This window comes from Neovison vison, chromosome 11, assembly GCF_020171115.1.
Source record: "Neovison vison isolate M4711 chromosome 11, ASM_NN_V1, whole genome shotgun sequence".
Taxonomy (NCBI): Eukaryota; Metazoa; Chordata; class Mammalia; order Carnivora; family Mustelidae; genus Neogale; species Neogale vison.
Genome location: NC_058101.1, coordinates 28775001 through 28797800, shown reverse-complemented (window position 1 = coordinate 28797800; position 22800 = coordinate 28775001). Strand labels below are relative to the sequence as shown.

At 36.7% G+C, this 22800-nt stretch overlaps 1 protein-coding gene across 1 annotated transcript in view; it reads left to right on the top strand.

Moving 5' to 3' along the window:
* GABRB1 (gamma-aminobutyric acid type A receptor subunit beta1) overlaps window positions 1-22800 on the top strand; it is a 388940-nt gene that overhangs the window by 352138 nt on the left and 14002 nt on the right. Inside the window, exons 6-8 of the mRNA XM_044226182.1 lie at window positions 15191-15328; window positions 15501-15653; window positions 18811-19055. Coding sequence (XP_044082117.1) covers window positions 15191-15328; window positions 15501-15653; window positions 18811-19055 — 536 coding nt within the window. The remainder of the gene's footprint in view (window positions 1-15190; window positions 15329-15500; window positions 15654-18810; window positions 19056-22800) is intronic.

Below are 22800 nucleotides of genomic sequence, written 5' to 3'. Positions count from 1 at the left end.
GTTTTCCCTCCCTTCCCCTGCAGTCCTCTGTGGTGTTCCTTATGTTCCACATATGAGTAAAACCATATGATAATTCTTTCGCTGCTTGACTTATTTCACTTAGCATAATCCCCTCCAGTCCCATCCACATCAAAGCAAATAGTGGGTATTCATCCTTTCTGATGGCTGAGTCATATTCAATTATATATATGGACCACATCTTTTTGGTGGTGGTGTTGGGTTAGTCACTATACAATACCTCATTAGTTTTTGATGTAGTGTTCCAAGATTCATTGTTTACATATAATACCCAGTGCTCCATGCAATGCGTGCCCTCCTTAATACCCACCACCAAGTTCACCCATCCCCTCAAGCCCCTCCCCTCTAAAACCCTCAGTTTGTTTCTCGGACTCCTCAGTCTTTCATGTGAACCACATCTTCTTCATCCATTCATCTGTTAAAGGACATTACATCTCCTTCACAGTTTTGCTTTTTTTGGACATTGCTGCTATGAACATTGAGATGCATGTGCCCCTTTGTTCATTACATCTGTATCTTTGGGATAAATATCTAGTTAGAGACTCTGGACTTGAGGGAAAAAAACTGAAGGTTTCAAAGGGGAGGTGGATGGGGGATGGGGTAACTGGATGATGGGTATTAAGGAGGGCACATGTTGGGATGAGCACTGGGTGTTATATGCAATTGATGAATTATTGAGCACTACATCAGAAAATAATGATGTACTATACATTGGCTAACTGAACATAATTTTAAAAAAAGATATTGATAGATATATAGATATCTCTATATGTATCTTCCATAGTTTGTTTACTGCTTCTTAGGATATCACAGAGGTACAGATGTGGGTGAGAAAGGAATCCAAAGTAGCTTTTAGAATAAATGCTTAACAGATTTGGAGCCATTGGAAGGATTACACCCATTTCACATCTTTATCTGTTGCTGAGATGCACAATTACAAATATCTAACAACCTTATAATATAAAATATCTACACAGCTACAAGAACAGAGATATTGATAAACTCCTAATATTTCTGCCCTCATGTAGAAGGAGAAGGAAGAACTGAGGAGTGGCAGACTATTATTTCATTAGGTCATTTTCTAACAATGGTTGAAGTATGATGAGTGTGATCTCAGACACTTCCAGTAAGTACAAGTAGAGACTGATGAGTACAGGAAGGGAACATATTGGCTCCTATAACTGGAACAACCACTGTCCACTCGACATTTCTTATTTGATGACAACTAAAAGAGAGAGAGAGAGATCTCTCCTCTAACTTTTGAACAAAAGCCCCAGATTTCTCTAGAAGTGAGCCAATCTGGGTCACCTACCTATTTCCAAGAAATAATTTGATCAGGGGATTGCTGTAAGCTGATTTTTTTAGACCTGAATTATTGCCTAACCTTCAGCCAGTCACCACAGCAAAGGGGATGATATTTTAACAATGGGCCTAAGCCAGTCAGGCTCCACACCAGGAAACGTGAGGTGAGGCTACAGCTGCTCCACGAGGGAAATACATTTCCTCCTACCCACTCATGGATTAGAAGCTTAAATATCTGTATTATCTTAAACACAATGTAAGTACAAATTTAGACCATCCTGTCATGTCTGTTAAACACAGTGGGGAGTAATTTTTATTTTCAGATTGGGAAATATATCCAAAATAGAGTGTTTCAAGTAATAAAGAGAAACACTAACATCCCAATCCTTCTACATTTGTACAAGCTCCGTGCATCTTTATTCAGTGACATCAACTTAATTTTATCTGTACATTCTGCACCACTAAGAAGTCCCCAGAGGCTGAGAGGAAATTTTAAGAGCTTCTGTGTAGTTATTGTTGCTAGGAAACAATATCCTTGGTATCCAAGTGTTCAAGCTTTGAGGCGCTGTGTGAAGTCACTGCTTCATAAAGGAAAGCCTTTGGTAAATAGGTTGTTTTGATGTGAGTAAATTGATGTTCACCCTCTGTGGCAAAATGTTCTTGTGTAACCTTTGAATAATAGTGTATTTCTAGGCCTCTATTCTTTCCTTTGGATCCAGCTGCCATTATTGCTTTCATGAGACCTCAAACTTCTTCCTGAAATGGAGTGAGCATTTTCTTTTTCCCCCAAATCATGTGTAATTATCTCAGTGCCTTGAACACTAAGCCTAATGGGTTTTAGTTAAACAAAGTACAAGTGAACTTGGAAATAAAGACCCAGACCACTGACCATATAAACAGTTGAATATTATTAAAATCTGTATTGGTTGATGGCCATATTCCAGCTCTTTTGTTGTGCATGGCACCGAAGTGGGAGTCAAGGAGAGCTGCTGTCTTGGCTCACCCATTGCCTTCTCTTCTCTCAACCCTAAGCTACAGACTATATCTCTAGACTTTTAGTTCTAATTATTGCTTACATTTCTCCTATAGGATCCTATGACTCAAAAAACCAGCTTGAGGTTGTAATTTATCACCTAATTACTCAGTAAGCCTAAAATTAACAAGCAGCTTTTCCCATTTCCTTGATGCCTAGATCCACCTGCAAGGCCTGTGTGAGCAGAATCATCTTAATCAAAGAGTAAATCCAGCTCAAGAATGCTACCATATCAAGTTACCCGTATCAGGTTACCAGGTTGGGGCAACAAACTCAAATCTCTAAGCTGCAAACAATATTCACTAATTCATTTTTTTAAATATATAGTAGATACTTATTAGACAGAATCTGTTCTAGGCATCAGGAATTTCTTAAAAAATGAATAAAAGAAGGTCCTTGCTTTCATAAAGTATATATAATGAGGGATGGAGGACATAAATGGCAGAGATAAACACAAAGCTACATAAACAAATGAAATATTTCCATGTTCAGATGTACTATGTAACTGACAGGATCCTATCAAGAAAGCAGAAACTACTCCAGTTTTCTCTAAAAGGTAATTTAGAGAGCATTGGTTATAAAAATTGGAAGGGCTGGAAAAGCAAAAGGGAGGAAAAATGACTGCTAAACTAGCAAAAGACAGAAACAGCAAATGCCCCCTGTGCTGGAGGCCCTGAGTCTGAATCTGCTGAGATCCTGTTAAAGATGTTGTTCTGGATACCTGTGGAGTTGCCAAAAGAGTGCAGCCTCTTTTTCAGTGTCAGGTTATCTGGAATCACCCTACTGCCCCAGCAGCAATCACCAGCCACTGTGACAATATCACACTGCTGGAGCCAGAATCCAGAACCCTCGCTTCCCTTCCATATTTTAAGCTTGAGCCAGTTCTTCCAAGGGCCAACATCTAACAGGAAACCAGATGGACAGGGATCCCAGACCCAGCAGTACAGTGGTGTATAGAAAGTAAGGTACAGAAACACCTAATGAATGGTTAGCAAAAGCCACAACAGAGGTTTTAATGAAAAGCTCTGGTAATCCCAAACCTGACACAAATAGTTCTTCCTTAGAAAAAAAATAGAATATATCAGTCCAGTTTCTATTGCAGATAACAGAAGCCCAGTGGGCTAGCTTAAGCAGAAAGAGATTTAATAGATGAAATAAATTAAAGGACTTGTGAAATTGAAGGACTAAAGTAGTAGGTCTAGGCTTATAAAATTAAAGGACTTACAAAATTAAAAGACTGAAGTATTAGGTCAGGTTGGGCCACTGAAAGGGACTCCCAGAGCCACAGGGCAAACTGGCCCTCCAAGGGCACAGACAGCACCACCACAATGAGGAGGCTGATAATCAGGTAGCTTCTACCACCATTGTTGATCTGAGGACCACTAAAACTAAAACCAGAATTCCTGGTTCCTGAGCCATCTATACTACTATATGAGCTGTACTAACAAAATGAATACCTCAGATACCACCTCTGACATCACTTACCTCCATCTAATCCAGGTAACCTAAATCTTATCCACACCATTGGTTGCAAGGTTAGTTGTTGTCTTTGCTGAAGGAGATCAGAACACATAAAGAAAGCCAATATACACAGTCTCTGACACAGGAGGAATTCTGGGGTGAAATATATAGCATGTTAGGTGACATTTTTACAAGCTACCAGAGAACAAGCGCCCTGTAAGTTTTAGCACTATACATCCAGTACCTGGCACATAGTAAGCACTCAATAAGTATCTACTCCTTGAATGAATAGAGACATGTGCACAGTTAGTGCCTGGTTGCTGAGTTAAGGTTGGTAACATAAATCCGGGAATCCTAATGATAAGAACCAAGAATTCAAGAGTCTACAAATTTGTATTAGCTGCTGACTATATGCTCGAAACTTGGTACATAGGCTAGACACTGGAGTACAAACAGAAATGAAAACCAGTCCCTGACCTCAAGGAACTCAGAGCCTGGTAGGAGAAAGACAAATAAGTCAAGTAAAACTCAACATGGTTTTGTGCTTTGTTCAAGGCAAACACATAGTTGGGTTGATAAAAGTCAACTGGGAGCAGGAAGAGCTATGACTAGTTGCCTTAGGTATCTGCCTACACTTCTTCCTACGCTCAATCATGGCTACCAATCACTTTACTCTTCTCATCTCACTTTTACCTTCGCATACTGAAATCTTTGAAGATTTTATAATGTTTGTATATATTTAACTTTGCCCTTTAAATTGCAGTTTTCCTGCCAGAATTGAGTTGTTTATTGAGTAAATTTTATGAAGTAAATCACAGTTTCCCACTGACATCATGCTAGTGTTATGTTATTCCCTCTACATCTTATTCACTCTATATCTTATTCCCCCTGGCAGGCAGGCCTGCTCCACCCATCTGGCCAGATCTTCTGCAAAACCATCCCTAACTCCTGAGGTCAAAATTTTGCTCATCCTGCTATTAGACCACGAGATCCTAAAGAACAGTGTCAAGTCTGACCCACTATATATCCTTAATGCCTAGAATAGTGCTTGATACTTAATAGACACACAGAATATGTATATTGGAAAGTTAGATATAGTTTCCATTGATTTGCCTTGCCAGTTTAGAGGTAGTTGGTATTTGTGCTTCATCAGAGGTCCTGATGGGTATCCAGGAAGATGAGAGTTTGAATCCAGTGTTGTCCATGGCAGGGGAGAAGAGTCAGCAAAGACCTTACAGTAGAGCATTCGGGAAGGGGAAGTGAACAAGCAGGTGTCTCTGATAAGTAGCCCAGAGGCGCTAACACAGAAACTGTGTCTGATCAGCCCTGTTTTACTCCTACTAGAAACTGACCACCCAGGGCCACAGAGTAATGATGCAGGCTTAATGAGGTCAAAAGCTGTAGATGAATCCATCCCCAAAATGGGACAAGGCCAAGGGTTTTTGTTCAGGCTTTGACCTATAAATAGTGTGTCTCTTCAAGAGAATCTCTACATACTAGGTTTAAGAACTTGCTCCCTAACAAATACTTATAGTTCAAATACTCTATGTTGCCAACTAGAAGTATAATCATGTGTAGTCTAGCTCAGAACAGGACAGTGTCTGTTTGGGAAATGTAAGAAGCCTAACAAGAATCTTTCTGAATGAAAATCACTCTGGCCCCATATAAAGGTAAGCAAAGGGTACGAGATATGCTAGTCTAACCCACTGAGCCACCCAGGTGCCCCTGAGATATGCTAGTCTAAACCCCACATTCGGATCAAGTCAGACAAGAAGAGAGCTTTAAACTTGGGGTATATTGTCTTGGCTTCTTTTAAAAATTTTTTTAAATTTAATTTATTTTTTATTTATTTAGGTTTATTTTTATTATTTATTTTTTATAAAATTTTTAAATAATTTTTTCATAAATTTTTTATAAAATAATTTTTAAAAAATTTATTTTAAAAAAATTTATAAAATTTTATAAAATTGTTTATTTTAATTTAAGAATAATTTTAAATTGTACGTATTTTGATTCCATCTATCATTTTGAAAAAGCTTACCTCTCATACCACCTTCCTGAATGGATGCTGCTGAGACATTTTTCATCCCATAACAAAGATGTATGGGAGAAATTTTCCTAGGCCTAACATCAGTACTTCTCCTTCTTCCAAGCCCATCGGTTTGTTTGCATCTCAGGGGCATTGTGAAATTTTTAACTGATCTGACTCTGTGTGGATGGAAGGCACTTTTATGGCCCTGAAGAGAGACAGGTCCAGATGATCCTGGAATCTCATTTCCTCCTTCCTGGCAGACAGCAGACTCAGCAGATCTCAGTTCACCTGAGAGAACACAGGCTGATCCCAGCTGCTGGGTTCCGAAGGCTATGCCTGTATAACCAGGCCACTTCCTCCACCAGGACCTTCCATTGTCACAGTCCCCTAGTCAGATACAAATGTTTAGCCATCCTGTAGGAAGTCAAGTATTACAAGGCCGGGCTCCTCTCTGTTGGAATCTCGGCTACAGCACACACAGTCTACCCCTGAGGAGCCTAAGGTGAAGGATAAGGAGAACTGGGGGAAATTTGCACTCTACTACATCTATGCCGGTAAAATTTTCTCAAATAAACCCCATTGTAGATCTTCTCCATGTCTTTTTTTTTTTAACTTAGCATTTTGCTTTTTTAACATATACACGATTCAAAAATCAAAAAATATGAAGATAACTATAGTGAAAATTGTCCTCCCATCCCTAGCACCCCTCTACTTAGTGCCCCCAAAGGAAATCATCAGTATTAGTCTGTCATCTGACCCTCCAGAGTTTGTTTAGACATATACTAGTATATTTAACTATATTTTAGCTTTTCCCGTATTTTTCACACACGTGTTAACATGCTATACCTGAACTTAGTTAGGGTTGGTTTTTTTTTTTCATTAAAGGTAGTTTTGGAGAGCTTTTCATATTATATGTAGGCACTTCCTCATTCTTTTTTCCACTTTACAACAGTACATTAACATACCATAATTTAGACCATTACTCCTATTAGGGGGCATTTATATTGTTTCAAATATTTCATTATTAGAAACAGTGATATAGGTGCACCTTGGTGGCTCAGTCAGGTAAGCCTCTGACTTTGGCTCAGGTGGAGATCCCAGGATCCTGTGATCAAGCCCAGCGGTGGGCTTCTTGCTCAGCAGGGAGCCTGTCGCCCTCTCCCCCCGGCCCCTCCCCACTGCTTGTGCTCTCGCGCTCTCTCTGTCAAATAAATAAATAAAATCTTGAAAAAAGATAGTGCTATGATGAATAATTCTGTACACACACTCTTCACAATTAGGCAATTCAATCATTGGGGTAGATTTCTAGAATAGGAATTTCTGAGTCAAAGATACATACATATATATCTGTGATAGAGAAGGCAAACTGCATTCTACATGTGTTTTACCCAATTACATATTTATTACCAGCAACATATGACAGTAGTTGCTTCTCCACATGCTCAGCAACGCAGTGTGTTATCAATTTATGGATTTTTGTCAAACTGTCAGGCAAAGAAATGTGCTTCGATATATAATCTTAGTTTTAATCTGTATCTGTCTTATAATGGTTGAGATTGGGCATTTTCCCCTTTTTAATGAACTGTCTTTTAATATCCTTTTTCCATTTTGGTATTGGGTTTTTGGTTCTTTTCTTGTTTGAAGAAACTATACATTAAGAAATGTAACACCTCTCTGCAATAGGCACTACAATTATTTTTTTAAAGCTTTTATTTTTTTATTTGAGAGAGAGAGCTGAATGAGAGAGGGAACACGAGTGGAAGAGGGGCAGAGGGAGAGAGAGAAGCAGGCTCCCCTCTGAGGAGGACCCAGAGGACCCAGAAGCAGGGGATCATGACCTGAGCCAAAGGCAGATGCTTAAGGATCCGTCCAAGCACCCCCACTGCAGTTACTTTTTGTTTATTATTCACTTTTGATGTTGTTTATGGGGTTTTTCCATGACTTCTTTTTATAATGTGGACAAAACTGTCATTTTTTGTGTTTTCTGGTTGTTGTAATACAGTTAAAAAAACCTTCTCAATGCCAGGATTATAAAAGAATTCTCCCTTGTTTTCCTCTAATACATACATGGTTTTATTTTCTAGATAAAATTACAATTAATTTGAAGTTGAAAGGAAAAGTGAATTGGGGGAATCTGAGGGGGAGAGGGACCCTGAGAGACTGTGGACTCTGAGAAACAAACTGAGAGTTTTGGAAGGGACCAAGATGGGTGAGCCTGGTGATGGGTATTAAGGAAGGCACGGATTGCAATGGAGCACTGGATGTGGTGCATAAACAATGAATCTTGGAACACTGAAAAAATAAAATGAAATTTAAAATAATAATAATAGCAATACATGGAAGGAAACACAAGTTCAAACTAATTTTTTCCAGTAGCTTCCCTGTTTTTTCTACATGATTTATGAATTTATGAAACTATCCTTTTCCCAATTTTTCAAGGTGCCAGTTCCATCATATACTAAATTCCTCTGTTCCTTTGACTCTGATTTTGAATTTCCAACTGTGGCCCATTGATCTCTCTGTCTTTACCAGCATTAGAATAATACTATTATCAAATTTGAAGGTTGTTAGTACCTTTTACACCAATAGGACTAGGTGTCCTTTATCTCTTTTATTTTTTAGCGTTTTCTTGGAATGTCTGATTTGTTTATTTTAACGTTTGAATCATTTTGTTCAGTTTCCAGAACAAAAAGCCTATTGTTATAGGTAATCACATTAAATTGTAAATGAACTTATGATGTTGAGTCTTTCTATTCAAAAACATGAAATGCCTCTTTATTTGTTTAAGGCTTCTTTTGTGCCCTGAAAGATTGTTTTAAATGTTGCATATGCCTTGCATATTTTTCAGTTTATTACTAGATATTTTGTCTCTATTTTTAAATGAGTCTTTTCTTCTACTATATAATATGCTATATATTATAAATTATTGTTTTCATACCTATAAGCTACCCAATTCTATATAGTAATTTTGTACTCTATTACCATACGAAATCCTATTATTTATAATAATTATTCAGTTAATTCTTTAGGGTTTACTGAGCATACAATTGTATAATTTGCAAACATTGATAGTTTAACCAGTTGCTTTACAACTTTACACTTGAATTCTCTTTCTCTTGCTTAATGCATTGGTTAGTATTTCCAGAGCCCTGTTAAATAAGAGCCCTGGTGGGTATTAAGGAGGGCACGAACTGCATGGAGCACTGGGTGTGGTACATAAACAATGAATCTTGGAACACTGAAAAAATAAGATAGAAGTTAAATAAATAAATAAGAGTATTGGTAGTGGACACTCTTATCCTGTAACTTTATGGAAATATTCTAGTGTTTCTACAATAAACACGATGCTGGCTTTGAGACGGAGATAGAGACTGAGATAGATCTTACTAGGTAAGGAGGTATCCATCTATTCATACTTACTGAGTGTTGTTGTTTTGTTAAAAGATTAAATGGCTATTATATTTTGTCAAATGCCCTTTTGGGCACCTGAGTATATAATATACTTTCTTCTCTCTAAATCTGTTATAATGAGTATATTACTGGAATTTTCTAATATTGAACATTTTGAACTCTTAGAATAAATGCCACTAGTTGTGCTTTATTTTTTTAAGGTACTGCTGGATTTTGTTCAATAATATGCTCTACTTACTTTATGAAAATAATTTGGAAGTATTCATTCTCAGCCATTACTTTGGAACTATTTAAGTAGTAATAGAATTATAAATTCTTAAATATTTGAGTCTAGTGGGGGCTTGCTTGTTTGTAGGAAATGAAATCAAGCTATTTTGATCTTCTGCCTTGGATTTGAACTTTAGAAAATGCTTTTCTTACAAGAGAATTATGCATTTCATTCAGATTTTCTAATTTGTTTGCACAGACTTAACCAAAGTAGACTTACGATTCTTTACAATTCTCCTGTTTCCAAGGTGACTTCTCTTATTATGTGTTATTTATCTATCCTGATTCATTTATTTAGTCAGATTTTTCTGTAGAGTAGTTTCCTCAAATAGGTCCCTGAGTGATATGTTCTGTGATCTTTGTATATTGTCTCTGGAAAGAAGCAGTATTTTGGCAGGGAATGGGACTCTTGGATCTCAGATTTGCTGTCATTTTTGCCTATCTATACTCTAAATATTCTATAGATGTTATTCCATAAGCTTTTCTTTTCCATATAAGAAGCCCATTATGTTTTTCTTTGAAAATACCCTGTACTTCCTATGTGGAAAATTCTAAGATTATTCTTTTACTCTTGGAGTTCAGGAATGATATCACAATTACTTAATATAATGAACCCTTTAGTTTGTTAACTACTTTATTCTTTAAGCTCAAGAGAATTTGTGTCTTCTTTTTATTTATATGGCTCCTCTACTTCTTTCAAGAATGCCTACTGTTGGGGTGCCTGGGTGGCTCAGTGGGTTGGGCCGCTGCCTTCGGCTCAGGTCATGATCTCAGGTCCTGGGATCGAGTCCCACATCAGGCTCTCTGCTCGGCAGGGATCCTGCTTCCTCCTCTCTGCCTCTCTGCCTGCTTGTGATCTCTCTCTGTCAAATAAATAAATAAAATCTTAAAAAAAAAAAAAAAGAATGCCTACTGTTTATATATTAGATTTCCTAGATGAGTCCTTCAAAGCCATTATGCTTTCTTCATACTGTATAAAACTCTATAATTTTGTTCTCTTCTGAGATATTTCTCTCAAACTGTCTTCTAAGACATTAATCTGGCCTCACCAGTAACCATCTTCTCAATTATCTCAAACATCTTTTATTAAAATCTATGGGTTTTAGTACAAGGAAAGTTTTTGTGCTCTAATCAAATATACTTAATCATATATTTTCTTAAGTGTTCCTATATTTCTAGTAAGGTGGGAAATGAAGAGTTCAGACTATTATCTACTTCCTCCAACAGTTCTTTTCACTAGGGGTCATCTACTTTGGTTGTTCTGCTTGCTTTTCTTCTATAGGACTATCAGATTCCATCATATGCATTGTTGTTTTTTCCTACGTACAACTTGGGGTTTGGGCCCAGAGAACCATAAATAGAAACAATATTCTAGGGGGAAAGTATGGTGAGCTCCTGGTAAGTTGTCATTCTCCTGCTGATACATCAGGAGGAGATCTCTTTTTCTGAGAGAGCCTACCTTTTTAACTCTCACACCTCTCCTTAAAGGACTGAAAAAACAATTCCTCCAGTCACATGGATGTTAGTACCCTTTATTTAGTAGGCCCAAAGAGCCCTTATACCCAGCTTTCTAACTTAATCTCACATTCCCCAGATCCTACTATATGCAGGACTTTGAATTAGAAGTGGAAGGGAGACCAGCGGGGTTGAATTTAAGCTGTCACATTGTCACTAGCCATTTTCCTTCAAAGAAGAGGTTCTCATTCTAAAACCTGTAAATGTATCAACATGGACAAGACTGGAGGAGATTATGATGAGCGAAATAAGTCAAGCAGAGTGAGTCAATTATCATATGGTTTCACTTACTAGTGGAGCTTAAGGAATAACATGGAGGACATTGGGAGCTGGAGAGGAGAAGGGAGAAATCAGAGAGGGAGATGAACCATGAAGAGACTATGGTTTCTGAGAAGCAAACTGAAGGTTTTGAAGGGGAGGGGTGTGGAGGGTTGGGTGAGCCTGGTAGTGGGTATTAAGGAGGGCACATGCATGAAGCACTGGGTGTGGTGCATGAACAATGAATTCTGGAACATTGAAAAAGTAAATAAATAAATAAACCACAATCAATAAATAAACAAACAAACAAATAAATAAAACCTGTAAATGGGATCCAGGGGGATCCATGATCCTCTGAAATTACCATCAAATTATATTTATTTATGTATTTATCTATCTACACATATGTATGTGCGTGTTTCTGTGGAGTTTTGGGAAAGTTTTTTTAAAAGAAATTACTTTCTTAGAGCAATTTTATTTTCACAGCAAAATTAAGAGGAAGATACAGAGATGTCTCATATAGCTCTGCCCCTGTCCCTACACAGCTTCCCCATTATCAACATCCTACGCCTGACTGGTGCATTAGTTACAACTGATGAATCTACATGGACACATCATAATCACCCCAAGTCCATAGTTTACCATTGGATTCCTTCTTGGTGTTGAGCATTCTGTGGATTTGGACAAATGTATAATGACATGTTTCCACCATTATAGTTTCATACACGGTATTTTCACTGTCCTAAAGTCCTCTGTGCTCTGCCTATTCATCCCTCCACACCCTCAACCCCTGTCAATCACTGATCTTTCTATTATCTCCATAGTTTTCTCTTTTCTTAAATGTCACATAGTTAGAATCATACAGGATGTGGCCTTTTCAGACTGACTTCTTTAACTTAGTAATATGCATGTAAGTTTTCTCCATGTATTTTCCTGGCTTGACAGCCATTTCTTTTTGCTGCATAATATTCAATTATCTAAAGGTACCACAGTTTATTTATCCATACACCTACAAAAAGACAGATGTTTTGGTTGTTTCTGAGTTTGTGCAATTATGAATAAAGCTTCTCTAAACATATGCATGCAGGTTTTTGTATGATTAAAAGTTTTCAGCTCCTTTGGGTAATCACTGTGGAGCACAATTGATTACTTGATCACATGGTAAAAGGATGTTTAGTTTTTCAAGAAACCGCAAAACTGTCTTCCACAGTGGCTGTATAATTTTAATTCCCACCAGCAATGAATGTGAGTACCCATTGTGTCACGTCCTCACCAGTATTTGGTGGTGTTAGTATTCCAGACGTTAATCCATTCCTATAGATGTGTAGTGGTATCTTACTACTATTGTTTTGATTTCCATTTCCCTGAAAATATATAATATTGAGCATCTTTTCATATGCTTGTTTTCCATTTGTGTATGTTCTTTGGTGAGGTGTCTGGCCCATTTTCTAATCAGGTTGCTCGTTTTCTTATTGTTGAGTTTTAAGTGCTCTTTGTGTATTTTGGATAGCAGTCCTTTATCAGATATGTCTTTTACAAATATTTTTCACCCAGTCTGTGGGTTGTCTTCTCAGTCTCTTGAGTTCAGAAGTTTTTATCAGATTCTCAAAATAATGTTAAGAATCACAATTTTATAGGGGTACCTGGGTGGCTCAGTGGTTAAGTGTCTGCCTTTGCCTCAGATCATGATCCCAGGGTCCTAGGACCTGCTGAGCAGGGAGACTGCTTCCCCCTCTCTCTCATTCCCTCTGCTAGTGTTCCCTCTCTCTCTGTCTCTCTCTGAGTCAAATAAATAAGATCTTAAAAAAAAAAAAAAGAATCACAGTTTTATAGACCCATACCTGAATTTGGTACAGATCTCCAATATACCAATAAGTCAATATGCCAGTAAGATATAGATCATTCTAAACCAGCAGGTAAAGAAGGTTTCACGGCCTCTCTGACACCAGGAATTATAGTTAAAAGTAAATATCATCTATTTCTGTGTCTGCACTTGGAAGATTGCCATTTCAAAAAAAGGCAAGTTCTTGGACCTAGAAGGAAATGGCTTAAAAAGAAATAAAACAAGATATGTTGAAACATACTACAGTAAATAATAACCTCCATAGAGTGGCAAAAGTAACAAATATAAAAGAGTTGTGGGTTCAATGAGTTAAGGAATAAGAATTCAAAAAAGAGCTTTTTGAAGACAAGTTAGGGAATTTTAAAGTGATAAAGTTAAGACAGGTTTATTTCCCTTCAAAAAAAAAAACCCAAAGCTTAAAGTTTTTTACATTCTTGCAGTGTTATGTTGATGGTGATCCTTTGGCACCTGGCACTGCACTTCTAAAGTTTAAATATATTGGGTTTTGCTAAATCTCTTTAAAAATACATTACTGACTTTAATCAAAAGTAGGTCAGCATAATGTTTACTACATTATATGGTTATCTTTGAAACACAAGCCCTAGTCATTCTAATGGAAAAAAGATTTGATGCTTTTTTATTTGAGGTGAATATAAATAGAAAGTGAACTTAGGACTATCTTATTTGTCTCTACCAAATAGAAAGAAACAAATATACCCTTCCATATGCCTTAAATGACTTTTAGATTTTTAAATATATCCATACATTGTTTTTATTTTTTTTAAGATTTTATTTATTTATTTGACAGACAGAGATCACAAGTAGGCAGAGGGGCAAGCAGAGCAGGGGCCAGGGAAGCTGAGCAGAGAGCCCAATGTGGGACTCCATCCCAGGACTCTGGGTTCATGACCTGAGCTGAAGGCAGAAGCTTTAACCCACTGAGCCACCCAGGCACCCCTGTACATTGTTTTTATACAAGTTAATCTTTTATATGAAAATAACCTAGCTAAACTCCTGGCAAGTGGGAATAGAAGTGGAAAGGCTAGACCTTTCTAATGCAATCTACAATCCTCTACACATTCCTCTTAAATTAAGAAAAGCTCACCTTCATAAATATTAAGCTATAAAGTTACTATCAAGAATTCATAGTTTTTCTACACTTGCTGCAGTGAAAAATCATAATGTATAGAATCACTGATCACCCTAAGCTAATGTAATATTGTATATGAACTATAATTCAATTCTTAAAATTTAGTGAAAAAATTCATGTAGTTCTTAATTTATCCCCTATATATTAGATATAATAAAAATACATGAATGGAAGTTTATCTAATTTTCTAAAAGAAATGTGTATTTCTTTTTTTAAATGTCTTGATCATATAATAAGTACATACAAATTTGGTCTTTCATTATACTTCATTTTTTTATCCTTCCTGTTTCCCTTTTAATAAGTATGTGCTCAATGATTATTACTTATTGTTGTTATATGATGCATAATAAAAATCTATGCTCAAGGTACTAGAATCCAATTATCCTTCTTTCTTTTCTAATTTACCTTAGAGAGAGGGAGAATGCGTGTAAGCAGGTGGAGGGGCAGAGGGAAAGAATCCCAAACAGACGCCCCACTCAGTGTGGGGCCAAATGTGGCGTTTTATCTTGACACTGAGATCATGACCTGAGTCAAAATCAAGAGTCAGGCATTTAACCAACTGAGCTACCCCCAGGCACCCCTAGCTATCCTGTTATCTAACCAAAGAGTTCCCATTAGTAGATGCAAACGAAATAACTATGGAGCAGTGATAACAGATATTACTGAATGATCACAGAGTTTATGTCCAATAAAGTTGGATACATCCGTCTTATCACCACAGCCACAACCAGCCCGTCAGGAATAGTGCTCATTGTGAGACCTATATGCCATCCAGATAGAAAGCATTGTCATCTTACCACCACTTGCTGGGGATTTCCTCTCCAGCTCCCGAACTGTCTTCAAAATGAATTTCTGGACCAAAGAAGCTCTGTTTAACTATGCTATATTTCTTGGTTTCAGATGGCTATACCACTGATGACATTGAGTTTTACTGGAATGGAGGAGAGGGAGCAGTAACAGGAGTTAATAAAATTGAGCTTCCTCAGTTTTCAATTGTCGACTACAAGATGGTATCCAAGAAAGTGGAGTTCACAACTGGTGAGGATATTTCCCCCAAAATGAACCAGGGGTACTGTGAAATTAAAGAAGATGATTCCTACCAAATGGAGATCTGATTTTTTTTCTTTTTTCTTTTTCCTTTCCTTTCTTTTCTTTTTTTCTTTTCTCTTTTTCCTTTCTTTTCTTTTCTTTTTTTTTTTTTTAAACTCAGGGGCATATCCACGACTGTCACTAAGTTTTCGTCTCAAGAGAAACATTGGTTACTTCATTTTGCAAACCTACATGCCTTCCACATTGATTACAATTCTGTCCTGGGTGTCTTTTTGGATCAACTACGATGCATCTGCAGCCAGAGTTGCACTAGGTAATGCATTCCCAACACTGCAGAGCTGGTAGGATTTAGCTTCAACCAACCAACCAATGATAGAAAATATAGGCAAGGGCTTCTCTCAGAGCAAGTCAAAGAACGAGATTACCATAATAGTCCTTGATAGTAAAGCATCTAAGGGTAAGCATTTTTAGGATGAATGTTTTACAATGCAATATCTTTTTAGCATTTAAAAAAAAAATCTTGGAATATACTCAATACTAATCAATACTAACCATATCAGTGCTTCTTAGAATCTATTTAAATTCTCATTACACCAATTTTTACCAACTTTGTGATGATTTCCTCCTTGGTCCCTGCTTTTTACAGTGAAGAACATTTACAATTCGTTATTCTCAAATGGATTTGGTAAAGCTAAACCTTGTGACTATTAACAAGCTATTAAATTGTTGGGCAATACTATCTTTAAAACATTAACTGAAGTTAACTCATGGGGATCTGAGTTTCCGTTAAATGTAGCTCATCACACTTGAATAAGGCACAGACATTCATCAACTGGGTTAATGATCTGTGATCAGGATGAAATAAAAATGGTTTCCTTCCTTAGGGAACAAAATACAAAATTAATCTTGCCATGGTTGAGTAATTGTTGCAAGCTGAAAGGCTATATTGGAGACTTTAAAGGGCTCCTTGGAAAGTTAGAATACGAGAGGTCTGTTTGATGAATCTGAGCATGTGTGGGTCTGCTTCATTATTTGATCTTAGAACCCCTTCAGTTATCATTTTCTAGTACTTATTCTCATGGATGGGTACTTGTGAGCACACACACACACACACACACACACACACATAACCCACACCCCAAATACATAACAGCATCATTTCCAGCTAAGCTGACATCCACATCACTTCTTTTGAGATAGCTCAATTGGGTTAGATGCTCAGCCCACGCTTTCACACCTAGACTAATTGTCATCTCTACAGCTAATTTCTAATGGTTGAGTAATTTCTAATGGCTCACAAAGTCAAGTTCTGGCAGCCCCTTCTCAACCTTTGAACGTTCCAAAACTAAGGAAAGCCAACCAATAGTTTGTCCCATCAGAGTATGAATCTGCACATATTATTTGACTACAAACATGAGTACGTGTATAACAGGGTTAAGGAAAAAACAGTGGATGATGTCCACAGCAGGAAATAATAACTATCAAGGTCATGAATTGTGGTTCTCTTCACACGTCTGTCCTCAAAGCTCATGATATTTTGATTAGAGATGTCGTCACATAAAAATGCTGACTTAATCCTTTCTTTAAAATGTAAAATCGGTGCTATTTAAAACTTAACTAAGGAAAAAAGACATTTAGTTACTAATCCTTCTTGCCTAAAAATTTAAACCAAGGAGTAGAAACAGAAGTGTGATTGGTGGATTTGTAAATGAACTATTTCTACTAAGAACATTAGCTAGAATTATATTGGGCAAAATTTAAAATGTTATTGAAAGAAATAAGTAAGACCATTCATGAAGGCATTTCATAAGAGTGCTGCATATTTGAATTCATCACCGATCTGAACCATTTTAACTTTCTGTATGGCAATCCTGACTTCCTATTTTATCTGTTCTCCTAAAAGTTAAATAGTCAAATCAGGAAATTTGTCTAGAATAATCTGACAGGTAAATGAGTGCTAAACTCTTTTTTTTCCCCTTTTCATTTTCTACCTCCCATTCTCTTTGCCAGCTGTCCTTTGTCTTTAACATTCATTTTAACATTTCCTTCCTGTCTTTATTTTTAAGGACTCTCATCAAATTTCAGGTTTTATCTTCTCCTCTCTTTGCTTTTATTTTAAATGCCTTTGTTTAACACCGCCTTGCTTTTTTGCCCCTAGCTAGGTCATCTACAGCAAAATAATCTCAGAGTTTCTGTTTATTCAGCTATACCTGCCCTATTGTACTCAGCAAGCTATTATGACAGTCATATAAGATAATGCATAACTGTGTTTAAAAGTGTAATATGCTATATAAATGTGTAATATTAGTATGAATTATCTATATTAGATATAAACATACAGCATAAATTATCTACATTAGGTTCTAACTTTCCTTTCACTTCTTGTTTTTCTCAATTACATTTCATCATCACTGTCATCAACACCAAATATTTTTTATTCGGCCATGCAAACATTATATGGTTAAGAAAGCTAGTTTTTTCAAAAGATTTTTATTTATTTATTTAACAGAAAGAGAGATCACAAGTAAGCGGGGGCGGGGGGGGGGAAGCAGGCTCCCTGCTGAGCAAAGAGCCCAAGGCAGGGCTCGATCGCAGGACCCTGAGATCATGACCTAAGCTGAAGGCAGAAACATAACCCACTGAGCCACCCACGTACCCCAAGAAAGCTGTTTTCAACAAAGTAGACAAAAACAGAATTTTCCTTTTGAAAGTTTACAGTTTTACTCTTCTTCACAAATCCAAGTTGAATTTCTCAGGAAGTCTTTTCTTGATTCCAGGGGACTAGTTCATTCTTGACTCTTGACTCAAGTAGAGGTAATATTTGAAAAGTGAAAGCAACAAGATTATATCTCAAAATGACATAAATCAAGTTACTGATGCAAATCATGAACTTTCTTACACATTTCTTCTTTTAGAATTGTCTCACTATGAATGATAAATTATCAGTGTAATAATCTGTAATACTGACCTTGTGGCCTGGGTATTCTAGATATATGGAATGAGGTAGCTCTCCTCAAACTGGTAACCAGCTTTCAGTTTGGTAGTGGCTGTCGTAGGCATTAGTGTCACAAGAACAGGTTTAGTAGGAAAATGAGGGAGATGCTGAGAGAAGAAAGAAGTTGTGGTATGTAACAGAATGACAAACATTTTGACAATAGACAGTAAACATATCAATGGGATTTTGAGATACCTTCCCATTTACTTTTTTTTTTTTTTGCCCATGTGCATTATTTTTAAAAAAATGCTTTCCAACCTTCCATTAATGGTACATCCTGTTTTATGATTTGTTCATGGACTGTATGGGGAGTCTGCAACTTTGTCTTTCAAAATGTCTACTCTTTTTGCCCAATGGTTCATGGCATTACTGCCATCAGTCTGGGGCACCAATAAGGAAATTGCATCTGTCTTCTCAGTCTTTAAAGGGCAGCTTAATGAGTGCCTTCAGTCAGCCATGTCTTTCTCTTCCATAGGAATCACCACTGTGCTGACAATGACAACCATCAGCACCCACCTCAGGGAGACCTTGCCAAAGATCCCTTATGTCAAAGCGATTGATATTTACCTGATGGGTTGCTTTGTGTTTGTGTTCCTGGCTCTGCTGGAATATGCCTTTGTAAATTACATCTTCTTTGGAAAAGGCCCTCAGAAGAAGGGAGCCAGCAAACAAGACCAGAGCGCCAATGAGAAGAACAAACTGGAGATGAATAAAGTTCAGGTAACATATTAAATATTCCTAACAATATTCTTCCAAAATGTGTCAGCAGCATGGCGCTCAAGGCTCCCATAACAAGGGAAAAAAGTAATTTTTCTTTAATACAGCTCAAACATCTCCTCCCTTTTATATATTTGAGAACTGAGGATTGAAGTAGTTAGGTTGAATTAACATAGATTAATAACATACCTGGACCTAAAACTCAACCCCAAGTCCATTATCTCTTATTCTGAACTATATAGTTGTAAACTGTATGCAGAAGAATAATGCCAGATTTGCTTGATAAATAAATGAGAGAACTGAAGTGACTCAATTCTGTTCTAAGTGGAAATAAAGAAATATGGCCCAGTGGTTATCACCACAGACTGGAATGAAACTGCCCAGCTCTGCTATTTCCTGGCTTTATAACATCAGGCCAATCAACCTATGTGACTCATGTTACCTCTGTCCTCAGGTCCTCATCCATAAAATGGAGATTATTATAGTACACCTACTTCACAGAGTTGTTTTAAGGACTAGATGAGTTTTTGAAGAGCCTTATACTTGTAACAATACCTGGAACATAGTGAGTGCTCAGTATCATTATAGCTACCTAGCTCTTACCATTATATAAAAGACATTGTCACTATTTTTCTTTTGCTTTTCATTGGTAGATCTTTTGACCTGTGCTTATGCTGGGTAGAATTAATTAAAATTAATGCCTTTTTTATTCTTTGAGAACATCTCTTTTGCTTCTGCTTCTATGCCATGTTTCACTGAAATCAACTTAAAATTACTTACATTGAAATGCCATATCCACTATAAATTATTTTCAAGATGGCACACAAATGACAACTCAAATAGTCACTGGTCTAGCTACTGTTCTGAACATTGCGACTACTTCTCTGAAGGAGACAAAGTTGCTGTCTCTCATAGAATTTAGATTCTACTGTGGGAAGAGAGGCAATAAACATGTAAACGTATTCAGAGAATAATTCGAGGTTGTAGTAAGTGCTATGAAGAAAGTAAAACAGAGTGATGGGTGAATAAATAATTTGGATAAGATTCAAGGGAACAAGGAATGAAGAACAGGTGATCAGGAAAACTTTTCTGAGGACATTACCACTTGATCTGAGACCTCAGCGATGAGCAGCAGTCACCATGCCATGCCCATTTCAGGCAGAGAAAATGACGAGTGACAGAGATTCTGAGGAAGGAATTGCTTGATGTGGGAAAGTACCAAGAGAAGACTAGTGTAGCAAGTGCATAGCAAGTGAGGGAGGAAATGTAGTATGAGAAGTGGTTGGAGAATCAGGCAGAAGCCAAGCTATAAATCTTCAAGATGTATCTTCATGCTCTTTAGTAGGATACCAAAACTGGACAAACACTGCCAAGTAACTAGAAAATTATGGGCAAAATACCAAACATATTCAGCCAAATGGTCAAAATCCAAAATAACTCATTCAAATAAATTTTTACTCTTATGTGAAAAATTATGCTAGATTCTATGGAAGAAGGAGGATGCATGATACTTGCCCTCAAGAATCTTCTGATCTTTCTGGAAAAGAAAATTATAGGAGGTGATTGGACTATAAAATGAAACAGGACATCACCTACTTTGAGGAGCATATCTGAAAGGAAAAGACTTCTTGTTTTCGGTTTGTAACCATACCAGCTTTAAAAGTATGTTTAGTAGAAGTTTTTAAGGCTACCTCTTTTCTGTTCCCATTCCAATCTCAATTGCCTTCTAAACCAAAGCTAGCCCTGGCTAGAAATGTGTGTTAATTGATATATCATGGAGAAAGACCTACATAAATAAAGTAGCATAGGTTCACTGGTAGGAAAATCCAAAGATATGAACTGGATGGGCACTCAAAGATAGGTAGAATTTGGAAAGGTATCAAGGAGAATACGTGGTCTTTCAACTGGCTCAGAAAGCAATGCACGCTAGAAAGGTGATTAAATGGAAAGCCCAAGCAAACTGAAATCAATTCTTTCAGATCATTTAAAAAGATCATAAAACAAACTTTAACCAAACTCTGTGACTATTGCCTTGATTCCACCCCAGGATATCAAAGAACTTTTCTAAGGTGCCATGGGACACATAACAGCAAAAGGAAAGCCTTGTATGTCACAACATACTGAGAGGTATAGTATATATAGCTCTGAAGAGGACTTAGTGACTAGAAAATAAATAAGTAAAATGTGTCTGTCTAACTGATAAGCAGGCTTTTTGACTAAAATTGGATTCAAACATAGTAAGATTTCACTAGATCTCAAATCAGGAAACTCTTAACCCAGGTAAATTTGACACTTTAAATTTTAATCCCAGTAGAAAGCACAGAAAAATCCACCAATTTCCAGGAGATGAAACATTTAAAGAAGATAAAAATGCATTTTTATCCATAGACACCTAGACTAAAACCTCCACAAATGCTTTTTACAGAAACACAAAGAGACAAAATTATGCCAAAATTAATAAACACATCATGTTAAGACATGAAAAAGTAGTTTATATTGGACTAACCTTCCTGTGGATTAAAAATTATAAACCTTGAGCAAAAATCTATTAAAATATGCTTGAGAACATAAAAGAATAACTGAAACCAAGCAAAAACTAAAAGAGAATCAACCCTCAAAGGAAGAGAATGACCCTCTGTTAAATCTCTATTTACATCTTTGCCCTGAGGCCTCTCCCCACCAGTCTGGGGATGTGGGGCAGCAGAACTTCAGGAAAAAAACCAAAAAATCAAAAACAAAAAAACTATAGTTTTATTGGTTTGATGATTCAGAACTTGGAATTTGAAACTCCCAGAGTTCCTAAAATCTTAGAAAGCAAACCACAAGAGAAACTCAGAACCTGAATATAAACTTCCTACAAATCCATGGTTGATCCCTGAACTACAAATGTACAAAATACTAAGAAGTCTGGAAAGGAAAAATAGCTGAAAGTTTTAAAAAGAACAAAAATAAGGGATTCTCCTTGAGTCAAGGAAAAACTAAAATAGACTCAACCTAACTACACATAAAACCAAGGCACTACACATTCTGGGTGACCTATTAGTAATTTAACTGTCCATTAAAACAAAACCCAACATTCATCAGGAAAATATATTACATTTAATATATTAAAAAAATTACCATGCATGAGGAAAAACAGGAAAACATGCTCAAGAGAAAAAAATTAGTCACTAGAAACAAACTGCGAAAGTCTTGATGTTGGCTTAAAAGGTAAGGACCACAATTAATAATAACTATAATTAACATATTTAGAAATTCATAGGAAAGAGCCAAAAACTGAAAACAACTGAAATACCCCATAATAGGCGAATGGTTAAACAAACTAGTATATTTTGTAATATGGAACACTAGCCCAACAAAAAGTAATGAACTATTGATACATGCAACAACTTGAATGGCTCGCAAGGCCATTATGTGAGTGGGGGGATAAAAGCCCATCATAAAAGAATACACTGTATGATTCTATTTATATAATATGCCTGAAATAACAAAATTATAGAGATTGAAGAATAAGTTAGTCGATGCCAGGAGTTGGTGATTGAGGGGAGGAATTGAGTATTATTGTTTAGAAAGAAGTAGCACAAGGCAGATCTTTGCAGTGGTGGAATAGTTCTGTATCTTGTAGTGGTGGTTATGTGAATCTTCACAGGTAATAGAATTACAGAGAGCTAGATACACTTTATACCAATGTCAGTTTCCTGGGTATTAGTGAACAAAAGTTAAATAAGATGTAGTCAATGGGAGAAAC